This window comes from Scylla paramamosain, chromosome 11 (assembly GCF_035594125.1).
Source record: "Scylla paramamosain isolate STU-SP2022 chromosome 11, ASM3559412v1, whole genome shotgun sequence".
Taxonomy (NCBI): domain Eukaryota; kingdom Metazoa; phylum Arthropoda; class Malacostraca; order Decapoda; family Portunidae; genus Scylla; species Scylla paramamosain.
Genome location: NC_087161.1, coordinates 15,134,606 through 15,158,110, shown reverse-complemented (window position 1 = coordinate 15,158,110; position 23,505 = coordinate 15,134,606). Strand labels below are relative to the sequence as shown.

Below are 23,505 nucleotides of genomic sequence, written 5' to 3'. Positions count from 1 at the left end.
GGATAGCTGAAATATGATAATGATGATAATAATAATAATTATAATAATAATAATAATAATAATAATAATAATAATAATAATAATAATAATAATAACAATAATAATAATAACAATAATAATAATAATAATAATAATAATAATAATAATAATAATAATAATAATAATATATTATTAATAATAATGTCATGATACCTTGATATGTAATAATGATGATAACAATAATAATGATAATATCAATCTAGCTAACTATATAGATGGCTTAACTCCTTTTATTATATTATTATTATTATTATTATCATTATTATTATCATTATAATAATAATTATTATTATTATTATTGCTGTTGTTAAACAATCACCTAATTGTGCTTTTGTCCCAGTGAAATTGGCAGATAGTGGGTACACTACCTGAATAGTACACTCAAAGGTGGTTTCACACCTATCAGTGCCGTATTAGTATCGTATAGGTTTAGTATCAGTGATATCCATGTCGCTTTCGTGACGTCTATGCACACATATCCTTTCAGACGTGGAGTTGGCTATGATTGTCGTAATTCTTGATGAAGAGCAAGATGCTTGCTTAACAAAAAATGAAGAAAAGAAAAGTGGGTACATGAAACGTGGAAGAAAAAGAGAAACTGAAGAAGACTTTGCTACTCTGTACGAGGAATTAATTAATGATGAAACAAAAATTTTCCATTACTTAAAAATGTCCAAAAACTGTTTGATGACATTGCTCAGTGATGTGTGGTGTGGTGTGGTATGGTGTGGTGTGTTATGATGTGGTGTGGTGTGATGTGGTGTGTTGTGGTAAGGTATGATGTACAATGTGATTAATTACATCAATTAAAAAGAGTATTTATCACCATTTCAATCTCTTCTATTTTGTTTCAAACACTCGTCCGACATCTTTTTTAAAATACCAGTGACGATGATATTCCATTTCACGGAACGGAGACGTAACAATCACTTCAGTCAAAACACGGTACTTCGCCGGACGTGTGTAAATGCTTGCGCCGAATTCCAAAATGACGATTTTTTTTTTTACTGACACTGAAGCACTAAACAGCACGGAACGAATACGGCACTGATATGTGTGAAGAGACCTGGTTTTATTATAGATTAAGCCATTACACATTAGGTGGTAATAACCTACCTCATTTTGTTCTTCTCACTATTCTCATCATTTCTAATGATTACACTACTTGTCGGAAATTAATAATAACGCCACAATAGGCCTGGGAATGCACAGGGCTCTCAACTTTTTCTAAGTCCACAGGTAAACATAAATGGTGTATTATTGCCTGAACTTCAGTTGTTAGGTAAGGTTAGGTTAGATTAGGTTAGGGTTTTATTATAGTTTAAGCCATTACACACTACGTGGTAATAACCCACCTCATTTTGTTCTTCTCACTATTCTCATCATTTCTAATGATTACACTACTTGTCGGAAATTAATAATAACGCCGTGGGCCGTGGGTAGAGATTGGGGACATTGGCTTAAACTATAAATTTACCAGAGACCTTAACCCGTATCCCTCTGGAGGCATATTTCCGAAGTCTGGTAATGTTTCGGCCCATTTACTCTTGTAGCGGTTAGGTTAAGTTAGATTAAGTTACGTATACATAATTTTGTGCGAGAATCTCAATGAGACTATTTTAGAGAGAATCCTACAGTTAGTTTTGGAGCTACAGCCTAGTGTCCATACAGGCTGGCAGACGACTCCTTCCAGACTTCAAGAATATGCATTCTGGCCCTTCACAAGCTTCAAGAACCAAAGTGATTACAGATGACTATTGCAGCCTCCTGTAACATTGCATAACATGCCCCTACCCAAGCAAGAACATACCGGCATCATACAGCCCCACAACTGCATGTACTGATTCTACACACAAACTTCAGCCATAACTATCCAACATTAATCAATACAGAAACAACATCAATGATTAACTTACCAGAAATGAAGGAGGCACAGCCCACGTGGGTCCTTATCTTGAGCTTTGAATGATGGCTGCTGGACTGGCGAGTCGCGACGCTACTACTCCCCTCTACTGGCGGGATGCCACGTCAAAGGCGGTAGATTCAAATTGCGGAAATTGTCCCAAACTACGCTTGATGTACTATATTGTCATATATAACATCAGATCATTTCATTAAATATTACAAACATTTCAAACGGAGTGATTTTCATCGCAAAGCAAGTGTGTAAACGTGTTTAACCAATAATTACAAGGAAGCAGCGATCGCATGAAATAGCTAATACATTAGTCACAGTTGTTTTGACGAAGGATTTGACTAACTTTGGTTTTGTGTGTAATTCTTGCCTTACCGTTAGTCGCAAACTTGTTTTCGATGTGTCGGGAAGGCTCAAACAGGAGCAGACTCTTCCATATCTCCCTATAGTTACACACGAATATCGCCATGGACACGGATCCATTCTTTATGACTTCCTCTGTGACGCTGCTCTTTTTTTGTTGTACTACTCGTTTGAAGGATGTCTTACTAGTGGCGTGTTCCATCTCGTAGTCGTTCCAGTATTGTACAATCTCTCTCATGGTGGCAGACTGGCGCTCGTCCTTTTTCAATTGATGGAAGGGTGCCAGATGCAACATATGCAATGTTGTATATACATGTCGCCGTCTGTCATCTTGTTCTCTCTGTATCTCGTCTTCATGCCATCGGTAGAGAACACAAACAAGTTACCGGTACTATAATTGTTGACATACAGATAGAACGAGTCACCATTGTGCACTTGCCTAATCATACTCGTCATAAAGGGTAATCTTGTCGCCACGATGGGTAGCGCAGCTTCTCTGGATTTAAGTTCGATGAGGAGAGCGTGTCTAGTCCCGGGTGAGTAGAGGCTGTGAGGCGAAGACATGCGAACATCTTCGAACTCGGTAGGGCTAATGATGTTTCTGTCCAAAAGGTACTTGTAATTGATGTAAAATTAAAAAAAAAAACAATCCAGCGAGCAAATGATCTGCCGGATGAGTTCGGGTATGAACTCGGCACTCTCTGTGTTCATAACATCAATCAAATCACACACTCTGTTGCGAATTATCACTTTCACGTACCACTTGGCTGCGTTCCTCAGGGGTGGGCTGTATACGGTTCCTTCTCCACTCACGATGCCCACCATCTTATCTAGTATAGATACGCCCATCAGATGCTTGTAGGCGGCCCGCTCTTCGCAACACCGTCTCATGTTTACTAAATCCTTCATCCTGTCGGCCAACTTTTTCTTTTTTCCGTCTTCGAGCCTTCTCCAACAGACGAACAATGCCCGCATCTTCGGTAGCCTCTCGTTCCGCAAACGCGCTTTCGCTTCTCGCAAAGAGTGCTTCGCACAAGTTGCCGGTGGAGGAGGGTAGTTCGACGGGTTGAATCAACGAAATCTTATCGCTGGATATCGTAATCTTGGTTACTAGACGCTTCTTCAACGAAAGTAAGAGCCTAAGGGTCGAAGCTAGTCTCACGTTTCCGTTTGGACTTTCGGCAGTGTGTTTAGCGATGACACTGGCGTACTCTCCGATGATCTCACTCATAATGTTACCAGAGGAGGCTTCTCTGGGTTCACTAAATATGACAGGCGGTATGACAGTTCCAACTTGTTTGATTTGTGTCTTACAAGTGGCTTCTGCGTCATTTTTTCCTTCTTCATTAACGTTAGAAGGCGAACTGTCTTCGTTCTTGCGCCGCTTAGGACTCTTTTCGTTGTCAGAAGAAGGTATGTTCCTCTTTTTACGCTGTTGAACAGTAGAGAAGAAGTTCTTTGTCTTTATAGTCCTCGAGTCGGATTGAGACAGAGTGGAACCGTACTGGGTACAGATCCAGTCCTTGATGTCTATAGTTATTGACAACGTCGGCCCGCGGCCCTCGCTTTTAAACACTTGCAAGTCAATCACGTTGGAATGTTCCTTCAAGTCATTGCTCTCGGTCTTGGACAGACGATCCATCAATAAATTGATTAGCCTCCTCGATATCGTCTTGGTACACTTTGATTTTGCCCAGTTCTAATACCGCGTAGTTGAAGTGTTCAACTATCAGGTCTGCATCGTGATTGTCAGAGGCCAGTTCTACGCCAGTGATAAACGTAGCGGGTTCGGCCACCAGAGGGTAGCTGCAATCTATGAAGAACAGGGATTCCCTGTCCTCACTGCAGGCAAAGGCTGTGACGTACACACCGCCCAGACGAACGCAGACGCCCTTCCTTCCGTCGTTTTCGTGATGGAAGCAGAAGATTATCTCTTTGCACATCTTACCGCCTTCGAAAAGGAACGATGTCACCTTCTCCACCCTTATCCTCCGTTCAATCTCTTCTAGTCTTTCTACCCCATATTCGATGTTTTCTTGGTCAACTCCATCAATTCATCGTACTTTTCTACCGTGGTCTCGTACAGTTCGCTTTTAGTCGCCGTCTTGGCTGCCGATGACACGTCGTGGGAACTGCTGGGGGGGTCCACCATCGTGATGGATGTAAGAACACTCATGATCTCTTTGTAGTCGCCGATGATCTTTGTTACTTTGTCCTTTGCAAGTTCTAGGTGTGTGTTGTACTTAGAAAGGACATCTGAGTCCTTGTCGTTAATTGAAGACCACATGGTTGAGATGACAGCTGGGTAGCAGCAATTGAGAAATACGAGTGTTTACAGTTCTGAGCATGGGAGGGGTGTGGTGTCAAAGCCCGCGGCGCGCGCCCGTTTATAGCAGTCCGATAGTGTGACAGAATTTGGCTTGGGAGCTCCCACCGGCAATTATTTAGCGTGTTACCAGATCAACCCCAAAAAGCTGTGCAGGTTTTTGATGTTGATCTTGTGTCAAGAAAAATTCTGAAAAACAACCAAATTTACACCACGCCGACACCAGTTGAGCCGAGCTCGAGTGTACAACTGAATTCAACTCTAGCATATGGAGGTAGAAGAGTAAGGGTCGCGATCGGAATTAACTTTTCTCTCTGGCTGCATCCGCACATGCGGCTCTGGGAACTAATCCCGGCTCATCCCGGGAACGGCTTAACTGGTATCGGCAGTATCGTTAGGGCTTCAGAAAAAAAAAATTCTAACCATCATAAAACTGTACAGCTTTTTACACCAAAAACCTGCGCAGCTTTTTCGGTGTAGATTTAGACGGAAATTGTGAGGGAGACTCAAAAAGCTAGAAAGGGGCAGAGCGAGAGAGGAACAGAAAAAGCTGCGCAACAACCACTGAATTCAACTCTAACAATTGGAAGGAGGAGAGTGAGGGTTGAGGTCGGAACTTCTCTCTCCGATTAAATCCGTGCGCGTATGTCCCCTCTCCGTTCCGGACCTGGCTCAATCGCCAGTATCGTTCGGCCTTTCAGAAGAACTGCAAAGCTTTTTACACCAAAACCCCGCGCAGCTTTTTTAGGGTTGATCAGATGAACATCAAAAACCTGCACAGCTTTTTACACCAAAACCCTGCGCAGTTTTTTTAGGGTTGATCACACCAAAACCTTGTGCAGCTTTTTTAGGGTTGATCAGATGAACATCAAAAGCCTGCACAGCTTTTTACACCAGAACCTTGTGCAGCTTTTTTAGGGTTGATCAGATGAACATCAAAAGCCTGCACAGTTTATTAGGAGTGGAAAAAGTGGAAAGAGAAGAAGAAAAGATTTATCTGAGGGGGACTCCTTCATTGTTCTTCCAAAAAGAGTAATCGTCTCAACGAGGGATAATCCATCTTTACATCCAATGATAGATTGTCGTCATCATCGTCATAATCTAATAAACGCCCCTGTGTCTCATTTACGATGCCGTTGGCAGTCGCGAAGAAGGCGAGCGTGTTCTTGATGAAATGCCTCTCGTCGTCGGTCAAATCGTTCTTCCAACTGTTTATGTCAAGGGACGGTTTGAGATGAGAAGCGTGCCAGAAGCACATGACGCTGCTCAGAAACATGTTGTAAAGTTTTTCGACGGTGACGACAAATGCATATTTGTTGTTGCCCCTTCTGTTGTATAGAGGTTCCTTCTTGCCTTTCTTTCTTTTTATCGCTTCTTTGGCATTTCCGTAGAAAATAAAGCTTATAAGCTCAAGCACTGCCCGTTTCTTGTCACTGTGATTCGGATCTTCAACCATAATGTCCAAGTGACTATCGGCTTCTCCTTCTGCTGCTGCTGCTTCGAGACGAGTAGCCCACACGCTGCCATCTTCAGCTCTACTGAAGGGAGCCTTCTCCTCAAAGGAGGAGGAGGTATACTGGTTATAAGAGACGGCCGCCGTCTCTCGGATGACATCTTCCGTGACAGAAGCCATCTTACAATAAGAAAATGCTTTTCCTTGTAAGAGACGAGACAATATGATGATATTAGACCGAGGCCCTGATATCTATACCCTTTCAGATGGCGTCGCCGTCCTTAGACAACACAGAGAGTTCCTTGGTCTTTAAGAGTGAGAGGCTGAAGACTTTCTTCTAACCTAGAGTGGACGGTACGTGTGGATTTGTCAAGTTCTGGTCGGCCGCTGCAGACATCACTCCGGAAGAACTAGCTAAGGACGGATTCTACTTTCTGAAGGACGATCACTGTGCGTGCATCTTCTGTCGAAGGATAATAGGAGCATGGGAAGGAGATACAGTGAGAGGCGAGCACCAGAGGCACTTTCCTCGTTGTCCTTTCATCAGAGGCAAGACCGTTGCCTTCCGTTATATTCCGATGCCCCTCTGCGAATACCTCGAGCCCATGTGGAGAGAGACTGTAGTTAAACGGCTAAAGGAGACACCATTGAGTGTCATCTGTCCGGAGTTATCCCTTCCTAACAACCGAGAGGCTTCGTTTGCCTCCTCGCCTTGGTCGATGGTTATGAAGAAAAAGATGTCGTTCACTGGTTTCTACTTAACCTACCTCAGCGATCACGTGCGCTGCTTTAAGTGCGGACTGGGCCTAAGAAACTGGTCAGACAGTATGGACCCCTTAGAGATGCATGCTGAATACTCTTCTGACTGCACGGTGGTCAAACTTTTGAATGGACCTTTAACATCCAAGACCCACCACGATAGGAAGAAGATGGTGGACGATACACTGGTGGATCAAGTGATTGAACAAGGGGACATTGAGAGGCACGTGATAGCTATGGGGTTCCCTCTCGATGATGTCAAGGCGGCCGTGAAAAAGAGACTCTTGGGCCAGTCAAATTCTACAGAGTTGCAGAATGCACAGAAGCTGTTTGCGTCAGTATGGAACAGAGGGCGAGGGTCGAGCAGGTCGTCGGGCAAACCTTAGCGGCTATCGCCACGAGAGATGAAGACATGGACATAATCGGGCCGAGCGAAGCACTTACGATGCTACTGGCGCCTCGACGGCAACAACAAGAACCTATAGGAGATGAACCATGTCACGAAACTGCTGCTTCTATTTCTACGAGAGTGATGGATCTGCATCATTCGATATCGGGAGCCAACTTTGACACGGGGGTGGAAGAAGTGTCCGGCGAAGGTGCTGATGAAACAACAACGGAGCTGAGCGAAGAAGAAGAAGTAGAAGAAGAAGAAGGATTGCCAACAACTCTGGAAACAGAAGAAACAAAAGCAAACGTAGAAGAGGCGGAAAAGGATGAGTATGAAAAGCATAGTGTAAAGAATGACTCGAAATCGGACGAAATCATACTAGAACTTGTTTGAAAACTATGTCTTTGTAAAGAAGCTGTTGTTGTTTTGTTTCCTTGTAAACACCTCTGTATGTGTCCTACGTGTGCACGTGCTGTTGGGAAGTGTCCTGTTTGTAGGCAGAACTTTGTAGATGTTCCAACAATAATAAGATGTTAACTTTACTTTATTTTTTTCCTTTTTTCTTGTTGTTCTTGGAGAAGGATAGTTGCAGCTCGCAGTTGCATCATGAAGAAGCTCTGACGAATTAGCAGTCCCTCTGCTAGTAGTAGTTAGTTGTTTATTGACAAAAGAATCCTTTTACAAAATAAACGAAGAACAAATAATTGTACAAGTACTTTTGTCCATGAAAAGTAACAAACATGCATTTGATGTAGAGGTGATTCTTACATATTATACGTATGTACTCAGTACTTCAAAAATATAGCTACACACTTCCTGTATATAGATATTCTCTTCCATTATGTCATTTATATCGCCAAATCTGAGCATTTGATAACTATTACGTAGATCAGCAGTCATTGTGCACTCTAACAACACATGTTTTTCGGTTTGAACATGAACACCGTCGCACAAACATACTCTCTGCTCAGTTGGCATTCGACTCCACCTGCCTGTTTCAATTCTTAGATTGTGTGACATTAATCTCAGTCTTGTGAATGCCTCTCGCTGGTAATCGGGCACATACTTATCAGTCTTATAAATATTGTGAACTGTCAGTGTCGGGTTAAAGTCATTCACATATGTCCGGATCTTAGTGGCACTGTTCGGTGTGTTCCTCAAAATATTTCTCAATTTTTCCATGGGGTCATTATCTGATATCAGGGATATTTCTCTATTAAGGAATCTATATCCAGGTGTGTTTTCTCTCCTGCAAAGGTCATACACAATATAAAAAGGTTGTTCCATATATATGACCTCCAACTTAGATTTTAAGAAGTTTTTCCTCCTTCGCTTTACTAATTCTATTACAGGTAAAATGCCGCTTTCAACCATACATAAATTTATGCTGGTATTTTTCCTCACACCTAATAAACACTTTACTAAACTGTTGTATTGTCTTTCTAAGTTCTTAGTCTTGTTTGTCAGCCACGACTCACAACTGTACTCGTACAGTAAGGCTGACGTCACGGCAGCATCAAAAACCTTTTTCTTCAATATAAATGGCATTAATGTATTTGCTGCACAAAAAAATAGAAAATTTGTTTAGTGTCGCTTCACTCATTGTTTGGTGCATGTTAAGTACATCGTCCATTCCGGCAGTATCTGTGAACCAGGCACCGAGATACAAGTACCTGGCAGCATAGTTCACTACCACCTCACCCACCTTTAAGTCATGTTTGTCTCTATCATCACCGTTTACCACAAAAAATTTTGTTTTCTTCTCATTGATAAGCATTCCGTATTCACTACAATAACGTAACACGATGTTCATTTTCTTTTCACACATTTCTCTACTTGTTGCAACGATCACTGCGTCATCCATTAACAGCATTGTATGTAAACTTCCTAAGAAATCGTCTGCTGCTATTTCGTTTTTCAGCATCTTTACCATATGGTCAATATACAAAGTAAAAAGCAGACAACTGGTCGGGGCCCCTTGACGAACACCAACAGATGATTCAATGATTGCAGATTTCATAATATTTCTAGTACAGGTATACATAGCTTTAATGGCTCTAATCATTACCTTACCACATCCACGCTCTTTTAAAGCATCTATAAGTTTTCCTCTGGGGACCCGATCGTATGCCTTACTAAAATCTATAAACAGGACATACAGTTTTCTCTTCTTGTACATAACATAGTCACAGAGTAACCTCAAAGCAGTAATCTGTTCAACACAGCCTCTCTGTTTTTGTGCTCCCGCTTGACACTTGTCGATGTTCCACCATAATTTCAATCTATTCAATATCATAGTGTCATAAACTTTAGCTAGAGTATCCATTATAGTGATTCCTCTATAATTACCACAAATCATACGATTACCTGACTTAAATAATACAATTAGCTTGTTGTAACACCATAACAGGGGGTAACATATTTGAGTGAACACTACATTAAACACATTCAAGATAAATCACTTCCATGTTACATCAAACACCTTAATCATGGCCGGGCATAATCCTATATAACTTTTGTTCTTCGTAACATTCAGTGCATCGTCAAGTTCAGTCATAGAAAAAGGATCGTCTAAAATTGGTATATATGGCATATTTTCCAAATCATCAACATGTAACACACTATCGGCAATCGGTTGCTCACTAGATGGATTCAATAACTTTTCAAAATGTATCTGAACGCACGCACAGTTGCAATCTGTTAGTCCATTCCTCAGGCTCGGCTCAATCGGTGTCGCCGGTATTGTTGAGCTTTTCAGTATCTTCAATTAGCAAAAAACCTGCTCAACTTCTGGATACAACTTCTAAAAAGCCCAACGATACCGGCGATGCCTCTTGGGATAGGTCTGAGACGGAGGGTTACGCGCGGAGTCGACCAGAGGACACTGTCTCTGTCCGAGGACTCGAGCTCAAGCTCCTCCACCCGCCTCAACTCTTCAGGTGGATTCATTGTAATGCTACAAAATCAAGTCTGGCTTAACAGGTGTCGCCGGTATCGTTGGGCTTTACAGGAGTTTCATATTAACATCAAAAAGCTGCGCAGCTGGTTAAAAATATTCTGAAACACCCAACGATACCGGCGACAATTCTTGAACCGGGCTTGAGTTGTAGGGTTTTTTTTCAGAAAGATTTTCTTAAACCTCAAACACCTGTGCAGCTTTTTAATGTTGAATGGATGAACATCAAAAACCTGTGCAGGGAGGTTGTGATAGCGAGAGTCGAGGAGTAGGGAAAAGAAGAAAAAAATACAAGGCGCATGAAGTTAGAGTGAGAGGATAACTCTCTCTCTTCTATCTGGTTGCATCCGCGTACGATCGCCGTGCCTTGTTGAACGGATGGACACCAAAAACATGAGTAGCTTCTCTCTCCCTGGTTGCATTCACGCGTGACCCTCCTCCCTCACTCTCCTCCCTCCGGTTGCTAGAGTTGAATTCAGTGGTATACTCCTAGTTTGAACCCGGCTGAACTAGTGTCGCCGATATCGTTGAACCTTTAATTAGATAGAAACAGCAAGGTTAGGGCGAGAGAGGCAGCGCGAGAGGAGAATATATTGACGTTGTGAAGTATGGAGAGGATCCCGCTAAAGGCTATAAGATATAATTTTTACATGTCTAGACATCATTCCTCTATCAAACTCTGACGGATATTGACTCCGTTATCACCTCTTTGAGGTGTAATAGACCGGAAAGAAGAGGGTGTTGGATTATCGTCGTCATTTTCATTGCCTTGGGTATTATCAATGACATCATGTTTGACGAGAACTGCTGCGTTTCGCCCAACGATGTGTGTCCCGGTAACATTTTCAACGAAGAAGACCTGAAACGTTTCAAGAACTACAAAGGGTCTACCAGTTTCCATAACGACACTTGCATCAACGCCTTTTGCAGGAACTTCAAATCCAATGTGCTCTCTAGAGGAAACGTGGACGTGATTCTGATGCCCGTCACCGCCGGTGCCTCTTTTGACATGCTTCAGAAACTGAGAGACTTTGGTGCTAATTCTAATGCTCAACGCAACCAGCGCCCCATCAATCTCAAGCCCATGCCCCAACACGGGATGGGCAGCAGCTACACGGCATTCAGAAACTGGCTGAGGCAACGTTTATGAACGTCCCTGAGGCAACGTTTATGAACTTAGAACATACTTACGATGTGGTTTGGAAGAATAACGCCTACGCCAACACGTTGGGCAGCGAGACGTACAAGTACAAATGCGCCAAAATGGCTCAAGAGATGGAAGGCTTCCTATTATTCTACGGTGTGTTGATGATTAACAAGTTGAAACAACTGTCGATAGGCAAGAAAAAGAACAACAAGATTGTGCTATTTATGGACGGCAAACCTCCCGTGATCAAGAACTACACAAAGACGAAGCGACACAACGTTAGAAAAAACCGCCTGAAGAACATGATAATGATGGGAGAGGAAGAGGACGGAGAAGAAGGAATGACCTCGCAAATGCTGTACAAGGAGATGACAGCTTTGTTTGAGCAAGTCTCTATGTCTATCCCCACGTGCCTGCTTCAGTGCGTTCTCCTTGACGTGCTGAGGATACCCTTGTGTAACCAGATGAAAGTCAACGACCAACTGTTCTTCCCTCGTCTGACGGTTCGGAAGCGGAGGATGACATTGTGAAAATCGCTGCTTTTGCGGCCAACATTGACACCGGCGTCAGGGGAGACGTCAAGACACTGATAAAACTGAAGAAACCGGAAGAAAAAAGCAAACCAGAGAAGATTAGAAAGATCGTTCTCTTGACCGACTCTTTTTTGAGGGAGGAGCTAACTTGGAAAGATGCTTGCGTAAAGACCCTGATCAATTCTTTTCTTACAATCACATCTTACAACCACATCAAGGACAACATGATATTGGGAAGGCACTTTCAATAATCCGCTTAAAAGGAAATCAGGCAACGCGACGACCGTTAACAAGAAGAAAGTTTCGATATACGACCTCACGTAGTCGCCGGTAATGCATTCGGTAGAAAGCACCCTCTTGCTGATGTTGATTAACGGCTGTGACTACGTTGATGCGTTGGTCTCTTCGCCAAAGACTGTGAGCAGATACGACATAAAAACCAGAGGAGAAGTGACAATGTTTGAACAGTTTGCCTGTCTGTGCCGTTCTTTTGAAGAAGAAGGCTTTACAAGTGCCATAGATGCGACAAATACATAGTGCCAAACTTTAACATAATCAAGCAGTTTCTGTTAAAATACAACGTGAGCAGCATCTTTAGAGACAACTACCCGGCGGCGTTTAACTCGGCAGCGAACGTGTTCGCTATGGTCAGTTTGAGCTCTTTTAATCAAAGAATTTTTGGATTGGTAGCGTCTTCTAGACAGAATAACTCTGAGCTCTCGACCCACATTATGGCTGCCCAACATGCCTTATTCTCAGAGTTTACACAAGGCGGGATACTCTTGTGCGATTCTACCGCCATTCATCCGCAGATTGAAAGCGAGAGAATAGAGATGTTTAGAGATTTAAGAAGTATCAAGAGATTTAGACAAATTGAAGATGACATAGCAGCGTGCATAGAAGTTATTTTAGCTGAAAGCAAAAAAAAAAAAAAAAAGGACGACGTTTTCAAGGTCAACACCGCGACGAAAGATAACACTCCCAGTCTAGATTCGTTGGTTTTCTTTCCTGATAAATCTCCAGCAGAAATGAAAGACTTTACCGTCAAGACTAATATTACTACTGTAGTTCTTCTATCGCCTGAAGAGATCATCAAAAAGATTGATTTTGCTATAATGTGCACGCCCAGTCACGCCGGCACCGAAGACTATATACTAAGCCTGCTGACAGCTGCGCTCAAAACCAAGGTTAAAGTAATTGATTTGGACTATAAGAGAACAAACAACATGACGTACTGCGGAAAGGTAATGGATCTGCTCATCGTACTGTACTTGAACATGTGCGGCCAGCAAGACCTGACCGTATCCTATTACCAGTATATTACAGTTATACACAATGAACTCGTATCGCAGGCAGCTTCTATGGGGTTGCCAATGGGCACCACCAGAAGATACTTTATCGCAGCCATGAGCGAGTTGTTGTTCTACATGTACAGGTCTGAACTCAAAGAAACGTCCGAATACTCGTAGACGAGAAGACAGAAATGGCAGGCCATGACGGAGAAGCTCTTAGGGTTTGATAATGAGATGAGGGCGTGCAGGATCAGAACCTCCTTTGATAATGGATCTTTTATAAAGCCCGTGTACGGCCTGGCGATGGGTCAAACCCTGGAGCGCCCTCTCTTTGCTAGGAACTCGTCTGTATTTCAAGCACAAATTCGAAGATAGAGATGGCCGTAATCGCAAATAGGGTTTCTAATTCGTCGGGAGAAGGAATCACGGCCGCCGCGGATAACATGGATGTCATCTCTTCTTCTTTAGAGCAAGATGTTTGTAAAATTTTTATTGAAACTCTTTACAGAAAACAAAATGTGTTTGATAACATTATAAAGAATGAGGACTTCAGTAACAATGTTGTGCTAACACTGATCGCGGACAACAGTGCTTCTGTTACCGTGCACGTCTCTCAACCGAACAGAGGCAGCAAAAGTTTTTACTTTTCGATCACCAGCTTCCCTGTCGTAGACATCAGTTCTTTAGAAAAGGTATTTGAATGCAAAGAAAAGAATAGAGTGGACCCAAATCGATGTGATTACAACCTCAAATGGTTCCTGTCCGAACCATAATAGAAAACTCTATATTCTCCAGAAAGTGTAAAGATCTCGTCAACTTTTGCAAGGAACAGAACATTCTCCTCGCCAACGCTTCCGAGCCCGTGCATCGGTTTGCCACTGGCGTCAAAGACATCGTGTCCGCGCTGCGATTGGATGAAGTTCCTTCGGATGATGTGACCTACGACCATCTTGCCAACAGACTTGTCTGTAGCGAAACCGCCGTTAACAGAGGAGCTTTCATGCGTTTGTCGGCTCACGGTAACCTGTTTGGCTGCACAGATATCATAACAAGACTGGCTAGGAAAGCGATCGAAGCTCACGAGACCAATAGCATCACCAAAGATAAGCTAAAGGCGATCCTTGATAATATCAAGACGCGCAAGGTGGAATCAATAAAGACGCCATTCGGAAAGACTATCATCCAGCACCTGGGAATACCTTCTTTGTCCGACAATGTGGTACTTAAATCGTGCCAATTCATGTTCTCCGTCACTATATTAACCAACGTCATATCAAAGCGCCTATCGTTAGAATTTAACAAGTTTTTGCTTAAATCATTCAAACGCATACTCGAGAACTCTGCCATCTTGGCCAACACAAAAACTACGCTAAGGAATCTAGAAAACAGGCTCCAGGCGGATGTGGTAGAGCTGAAGCAGTTTAAACAGATAAGGGAAGAGGGACTGACCGTGCCCAGAAACGTAATCGCTAATGTTTCTAAGAAATTGTGTACTCTGAAGACCGACACAAAGTGGTTTCAAGATGACCATTTTATTGAGTCTGTCGTTGATTTGGAGCTTTTCAATCTCAAGGAAGCCAAGAAGAACATTACCAGAGCATTGAATTGCTCTATTAGATATGATAAATTCGGCCATTAGTTCGGAAACAGAAGAGGCCGAAGAGGCAGAAGAAAGCTCTTCTTTTCTCTCCATCTCCGAACACCAGACGAAGATGATGAACATGTCGCCTTGCAGCAAGGACGTGATCCATTCTGTGACAAAGATGCTGTTGAAGATCTAAGATGGAGATGTGGATGCCGCTGAAGGCTTCGAGTCTGTACGCCGCCAGGTAGCCCTGAAAGCACTGGAGAGAATTGACAAAAACAAGAACAGCATGCTCATATCTCGTCTATATGCCATGAAGAAAGGACGAGGAGATCTTACAGACATTGTATCCTTCAGCAACAACAAAAGAATGGTGTTAGTGGGCGCCAATGCAGATTCGGCGATAGTTTATTGCCATTCAAAAAGTCAGTACATCCCGGTGGCAGCACTCGTCCTCTACTACTACTCTTCCTGTTAGAGAATGTACGAGTGTCGCTGGATGGGGCTCAGTAGTGAGCGACTCCAAGACCAATGACAAGACGTATAGGTTCGTAGATCAACAAGAGGCACATGATCTGTCCTCCATCGTCAAGCACAAGTTCGGTGAATACAATCAAGCTATCGTTTCTTTCTTTAACATATCTCAAAAGTACATCACCAACATTGGACAGTCCACCGAGTCCCTTTCTATACCACAGACGTCCTCTGGAAAGAAGATGACAACCCCCCAGAAACGCATGACAGAGTACGTCGATAAGGTAGTCTCTGACCTATCGAACCACAGGTCATACACCGAAGGCATCGTAAGGAGTCTGCTCTCCGGTTACAAATACGATTTCGACGATCCGTGGACCACTTTCAACCATGTTTTGGACAAGAAAAGAGAGATTATGAACAAGAGCCAGGGCGTTAGAGAAGACGTGTTAGATTGTAGGATTAATCTGTCTAGCCCCATGTATGTCATCGTTTCTGGCGCGTTAAATTCTATGAGACAGCTTGTCGATAACTTGGAGAACTTTTTATTAGATGTCCATGACAAGCATCTCATATTAGAATCATATTATAATAATATCAGCAACAGCAGCGTCAGAGACGAAGGATTACTCACACTCTGAGACCACGGCTGGTAAGAAACGCAAGATTGAAGAAGTAAATACCGATGATGTCAAGAAGGAAAAGACCGCCTAGAAAAAGAAAAAGACGGACATTTTCCTTAGATTCCAACGTTACCTGGATAACATCATCGTCTTTCACAATGACAAGGAGGTTCATGACATTGACAGTATCATCGACGGGCGGATAGAGCCTATTGTTAAAGAGCTTGGGATCAGCACCGCTATGCTTAAAATCAATCAATCAATCAAGCAACTAGTAGATCTGACTTCGAGTATGGATGAAGAGGAGTCTATTATGCCCGAGTCGAAAAGGATATAAAGAAAGAAAAAGAGAAAGAGACAAAGACAGATTCGAGGTGGCCGGTCGCGGCAGTAACTTCATTTAAAAAGATGATTATCCGACTTCAGGAAATCAGATATGACATTTTAAAGATGATCGCCGAAGCTCTGAGGAGTCAACGTCTTTGGAAGAGCATGCCAGCGAATCCAATAAACAGCCTGAAGAAACCAGCTATGACCACAATTTGCAAGGAAATTTATGTATCTACTGTACCCTTCTCTGTAGACTTTTCTAGGTTTTTCATTGACGACGAAGAAGGCTTTTATGTTGATATAGATGAGATTTTAGGGGATGATTAAATAAAAAATGAATAAACTCAATCTATCTTTTTATTGCTAGTCCTGAAGTCCGGTGCAATTACTACACCTTATATGCCTACAGTTGTCCACCTTTGGTCATGATGACAAAGGGGGTTGTCGTCGCTCAACCCCAAAGAGTTCTATGTTATGCTGAATAGGGATATTGCACATTAACGTTAATGTTATGTAGCTACTGAATAGCTTATCATCTTCGTCGACGTTCATTTCATTGATGAGCAGTAAAGCGTCATAGCTACGCCCTGACGGCCTCTTATAGCATTAAGAATCACATGAAATTCCTTTTGACGGCCATAGAAAATATACTTGGAGAAGTTTGACTCGTCCTTGCCGATAACAGAAGAAGGGGAAACATTGGCGTTTGAAGACACAAAAGTGTTTGAGAACAGACCTCACTTCCTAGGCGGGGTGCGCCTTCTGGATCCAAAGAGCATAGCAAGTGCGGCCATCCTACAGGGTGAAGGTTTGGCCAATATTGGTTTCATAAGAGAAGTCATGGGGAAGATTCAACTTGAAAATGACATTTTCAAAAGAGAGAACGAAATCAACAAAAGACTGATTAGGTTCGACGATAAAGCCACGAGCGTACCGGGCGTGATGTACGCGCCGACTCCGGGCGAAGACGAAGAAGAAGAGGATAAAGAAGAGGAGGGCAATACACAACTAACACCGCCCGTGGTTTGATCCGTAGATGACGGAGCCGCCTGGTGCCCATCCATCCCCGAAGAAATTAACTATCCTTGGTGGTGGTACGATTTCTCTAACATTTGGGGAGACAAAGGTCTATCTATCAAGGCGCTAACCGACTTTATGACTAGAGTGGTTGCACCTAAAGCGCTCATGGCTGAGCTATAGTGACCGTGTGTGTCCATTTACGTAATTGAGCTCAGGCTATAGTTGAGACTGACCTATACAAAGTGATAGAAGCTCCGTTCAACGCGAAACGCGTCTGGAATGATATCAACGTCAAACTGGAATGGTTCATGCTGATAGCTGTGCTCGCCTTATTCTTGAACGACAAGAAGGACAAGTTCACCACGACGCTATTGAAGGACGACACCGCAGGAGAAAACGTTCCTGTCCTTTTCACTAACGTAGTAGAGAGTCTGTCCCCCTGGCTGGTGGTCCAAGAGTGGACCAGAAGCAACCTGTACAATTGGCCTGAAGAACTGAGGGAAGAGACAGAGTCGCGTTCTGGAAACAGAGTCACACTGGAATCGGCGCTCGTTTCCTCTCTAGGTGACAGGTTCATTATATGCAGACCCGGTGAAAATCATGCTATTCTCTTGTTTGCCAACGACTCGAACAGAACGGTCAGACATCACATACTCGTATATTCACATACATTCGGCCCAGCCCAATTGTTGTCGCTGGTATCGTTGAGCTTTCAGAAAAAAAATTTAAACCCTACCTCATCAAGACCAAACTTTTGATATTAATATGAATATTCCGAAAAGTCAATGATAACGGTGACACCAGTGGAGCCGGAACTGCCCGGCTTAGGAGGCTTTGCCAGTATCGTTGGCTTTTTCAGAATATTTTGACATTGAAACACCTGTGTAGCTATTTGATTTAATTAAACTTCTGAAAAATTCAACGATAGCACCGACACTAGTTGAACCTGGCCGGAGACTGAGGGTCACGCGCGAACACAACTGGGGAACACAGCCCTGGACGCTCAGTTGAATTCAGTGTGTCACTCCAAGTTCCAGCTAGGCTCAACTAGCGTTGCCGGTATCGTTGGGCCTTTCAGAACATTTACACTATTAAACAAATTACCGCCCGGTGTCGAGCCTCGGTTGGAGCTTATTGACGACACTATGAATCAACATTGACGAGTCGGACCATTGTTCCTTTCTTACGTGCTACGTGCGTATGTATATACAGTAAACCGGGTATACACCTGGATCGTTCAATTTATCACCGTGCACGAAGAAAGACATAAACATACGATTCTACCGATTTTGTTCCAAATTTACAAACAACGTCCGCCGACTGATCGGTACCGAAATGGGTCCTCTTCAGGAGTTAGTAACGTTCGCAAGGCAGAGCGGCGCCGCCGGCACGTCTTATGCGCTTCGCGAACTTAGCAGCAATGACAAGAGGACGCTACACCGGATCCTCTTTGTAAACCCTTTTCTACTCTTCAGCGAATACGAAGGCTATGACACTGTATGGAGATGATTGATAAAGCACGACTACTTTCTCATCCTCAAATTCGTTTTTGAACGAGGCTAGCGGAGGAAAACACAGCATTAGATGGTACATACCTTCCAACCGGTACGAAAAGAACAAAGGATCGACCATATTCACTGATCACTCATTGCCTTTAACGGCAAGATTATTCGACTTGCTGTTTACCATGTCGGGGGAAAAGCTTCACCTCTACAATCAAACGAGCATCGTGACCGTATTGCACATACAGGTGAAACAGAATACCATCCAGGGGAAAGAAACAGCATTCAACGTACTAAAAAACATTGTTGCAAAGAACAGTATGGATTTGGATCATGACCTGTTAGATTTTGTCGGTAGAACAGCACTTCACTACGCTCTCGAGAGAGGCGAACTGGCGATAACCGAGCTTATAGTAGAGAGGACTGGCGCGATTTGGGACCTGGGCATGAAGAGCACCCTGTCCATCTCGAACGAAACGTTGGCTAGCAGGCATCCGGAATGCGTCGAGTTCTTACAGAAATGCAGAGAAAAGTGTTGCATCTAGCCCAACTCCGAAGGCGGCAGTGACACCTGCATTATATGTTGGGACAAGATAGAGGCTTCTGCCTACTCAGTGCGGTACTGTAAGATCAAACTACACACTTTTTGTCTTAGAAAGTATTTGAGTAGAGCAGAGGCCCCTAGTTTTGTGTTGTGTCAACAAGAAATATGCAAGAACAAGGATCTCTACGACAGTATATCAAATCATTTCCATCTTTTCTAATGTCTCTCTATCGTTGTTGGCTATGGCCGCGCACAGCTTGACGTACCCTTTCTTGAAGCTCCTCCAGTGCGTGATGCCTTCAGAGTACATCCGATCGACCGTAGCATTGTTTGCATAGTTGAGCGCGCACCAGATGCTGTCCTTGTGCTCAAATGATGACACTTTTTTATTCCGTCTGTTACCTCTACTGACCGAAGCGAATTCGCAATTCGAAGCGAATTTTATGGCAGATAGCCTGTTTGATGTTTCGCACTCCTCTGTAGGTGTACTTGTTGAATGTGAGGCCTACCATATTCAGAGGTGCCGGGCTATCTCCGTTATAGTACAGTTTCTGATGGAAGGTTTGGCTGTTGTAAAGTTTCCCTGGTTGAATAGGTTGGGAAACAACATTCCCGATAGAACCATAACGTCGATCGTCCTAAGACAAACCGAACGTCCAAAGGCCAAAAATTTCTGTGCACCACGGCCACCATAATGGGCGTAGCGCAGTCATAGTGCCTCTCGATATGGATTGGCGGTCATCACAAACGAGTACAGCGGTTTTCCTTCGTTCGTCAAAGAGGGCCCTCTCGCTATAAAGTGCATGACGTTGTCTCCTTCGTCCGTAGTCACCAATGGGTCAGCTCCATTTTTCAAGAAAGCGCACACAAAGTTATCATGTCGGACCGTGTCTGCCATCAAGTGCCCGAGACAGATAGCTGGGGCGTTGCCGTAGTAGCGATACCGGCAGTTTATAGTCGCTCTGACGTTAGGGAGGGCCAGTATCTCAAAGCCAAAGATTCGCGTTTTATGGCCGTGTTGATGCTGTCAGTGACGAATGTGCGCTTTTTCAGGTACTGTTTGACGCAAGACATGTATACGTCGGACCCGACTTTATCAAACAGGTTTTTCTCGTAGAACGATCTCGTGCGACCCTTCTCTGTAAAGTATCTGCACAACTTGTCCAAAACATAAGAGAAGAGAGCGTCTATGTTCGCCTCCGGATACTCGTACTCGTAGCCTTCGTTGGGGTCCAACAGCCAAGACACGATGACGTAGGAATAAAACATGATGTCATTCTTGTTATTCCTTGAAGGAAACACTTTAGCAACGTTGACAAGGTCTTTGAGTACCTTCAGTTCTCTCTCCTCTCCGTCTGTTATCGACGTTGTCTTTTTTCTAATGGATAAAGCTATAAAGGTTTGGGCCAGAACTGTGTAACCAGCAGGCGAGAACTCGTCTATCACGTCGTGGTGCGTCGGTCTTTCTATTCCGTCGGCATTGGCCAGCGCCGACACTCTGTTGAATATGGATAGTACAGTGGTCGCGAATGGAAAGTCCTTGCCCAATGAGAGTTCGATGGCCGGCCTAAGGGTGCTATTATAGTGAATCTTTCTGCATTTGTGTAGAGGCCTAATGTTGTGTTTGATATAGGAAAAAAGATTTTCCTTTACTACCCTTCCTCTGTTCTTTTCTAGACTCCTCACGGCAGTGTCAAATCCGTCAATAGACATGGGCTCGCTAAAGACGTAAAACGATGCCAGCAGAAGCTTGAAGAACCTGACGAGTGCCTCTTTAGCTCCGCTGCTGCCTGCGTCAGATGCGTCTTCCACGTCAATGAAAGAGCAGTAGCAGCTCGTTTCGAGTCGCCTGAGGAGTTGCGCCAACGCTGTTTCGTTCTTCTTTTGAAACGCCAACTCTTCTCCGTCTCTTCCGCATTCTTATAATTTTAGAGACACCAACGAAGACGATTCCATCTTGACGATCAACTACGCAACTTCCGAAACAACTACGCATCTCCTCTTGGTTGCTGAGGCGCTTTCTTCTTTTTCCACTACTAATAACTTTCTTTTCTCCACCTTCATGACTATCTTGCCTTGTCTTACAAAGGGGCACAACAGCCATTGTATCATCCCACCTAACTTCCTATGGCTGGACAAACTGGATAAACAGATTCACGAGATTGCTTGCAAGACTACTGGAAAGAAGCTTAAACTTCCTCAGTCTATCACCAAGAGGTACGATTACCTATCTTATGACCCTGACGCTCTCGACACTCACGATAAGTGCTATCCGTCGGCGGGATTTCATGGAATGTTTTGCAACAACATTCTGGCGTTGAGACGCCCTGATTTCAAGACACACCTTAAAAGAGATAAGTTTGCCATTCATGGTCGACTAAGCGACCCCGACAACAAAGACAAGATTGAAAAAGGCCATTACTTCCATGCAAGCCGGGAACTCTGAGAAGGCGTTCTAATTTAGCAAGGAGAACCTGGAGTTGCGGCCGTCTGGAGTTGCGGAATGTTGTCCAGACATGGCGCGTAGCGAGCATCACTCGCTGGTAATGATAGAGATATTGAAGAACAGAGTGGCCGATTTCATGACGTACATTGGCGAGCTGATAAGCAGCCCCGTGATCGCCAAAGCGCTAGAGCACTACAAGAAGAGCGATACGACTCCCAACCCCGCCATCTCTTCGGTCAGCGCTTCGAAAGAGTCTAGAATGATGATGAGAATGTACGCCCAGTTTTGCCTAGAAAACAAGAACGCGGCTTTCCTGATAGGCATTAAGAAAATACATTCTACTCTATATTTTACAACTTAAACGTGTTCAGGTTTAGCGGTTGAAACTACAATTAGGTGAACATTCATCACTATATCTTTTCAATCAAGTCGGCGGTGGTGTGCGGAGACTACTATTCGGCCTTCGGCGACAAGAGCAATGACGAACAGGTAGCGTTCAACGTTATAGAAGAGGTCGAAAGCTGCTTCAGACATCGAGGCAACAATCCCGTCGTGGCTGTATCGAGGTAACAATCTTGCTGTAGCTGCATCGCGGTAATCCCCTCGTTGTGGCTACATCGATCTATTACTTTCCTTGTGGCTGCATCGAGGCAATAATCTCGTTATGGTTGCTTAGAGACAACATTCTCGTTTTGGCTGTATCAATGCATCTATCTCGTTGTGGCTTTTTCGAGGCAACAATCTCATCGTAGCTGTATCCAGCCAACTCACTACTAGTTGTGACTGCATCGAGGCAACAATCTCGTTTTGGTTGCTTGGCGCTAACTTCGTTGTGGCTGCATCAAGGAAACAAACACGTTATAGCTGCATTGGGGCAGCAAGCTTGTTGTGGCTGTATCAAATGAAGAACCTCCTTTAGGCTGCTGCATCGAGCTAACCCCCTCGTTGTGCCGCCTGCATCGAGACAATAAGGTCTTTGTGGCTTCATAGAAGGAACAATCTCGTTGTGGGTGCTTCAGACAAACCCCCTCGTTGTGGGTGCATCAAGGCAACAATCTCGTCGTGGCTGTATCGATTCACCTATCTCGTTGTGGCTGGATCGAGGCAACAATCAATCGTCAAGGCTGCATCGGGCCAAACCCCTCGTTGTGACAACAACGAGGCAACAGTCTAGTTGTGGCTGCATCGCGCTAACCCCTTCGTTTTGGCTGTATCGAGGCAACAAACTCGTTCTAGCTGCATCTGGGTAGAAGGCTCGTTGTGGCTGCATCGAGGCAATCTAGTTTTGACTGCATGAAACCAACCTTCTTGTTGTGGACCTAGTTGTTTGACTGCATGGAACCAACCCTCTTGTTGTGGACCTAGTTCTTGTGGATCTAGTTGTGGCTGAATCAAGGTATCTCGTTTTGGCTGCATCGAACCAACCCACTTGCTGTAGCTGTATCGAGGCGGCAATCTCATTCTGTCTCCATTGAGGCAGCAAATCGTTATGGCTGCATCGAGGCAACAATTTCATTGTGGCTAAATCGAGCTAACTGCTTCGTTGTGGCTGCATCGAGGCAAAAATATCGGTGTGGCAGCAACGAGGCAACCCACTCGTTGTGGCTGTATCGCGGCAACACTCCCTTTGTGGCTGCATCGTGCCATCACACTTGTTGCTCCAGCATGGAGGCAACAATCTTGTTGTGGCTGCATCGAGCCAATCCCATTGTTGTGGCTGCATCGAGGCAAAAATCTCGTTGTGGCTGCATGGAGGAAGCAAGCTCGTTCTTGCTGCATCGAGGCAAGAATATCGTTGTGGCTGCAA

General features: G+C 43.9%; 1 protein-coding gene across 1 annotated transcript; it reads left to right on the top strand.

Annotated features, from left to right (window-relative positions):
* The first annotated feature begins 6,362 nt into the window (after positions 1–6,362).
* On the top strand, positions 6,363–7,241 carry LOC135104616 (death-associated inhibitor of apoptosis 2-like). The gene is made up of 2 exons (XM_064012146.1): positions 6,363–6,411; positions 6,490–7,241. The coding sequence occupies exons 1-2, from the start codon at positions 6,363–6,365 to the stop codon at positions 7,239–7,241; spliced, it is 801 nt and encodes a 266-aa protein (XP_063868216.1).
* Positions 7,242–23,505: the final 16,264 nt, after the last annotated feature.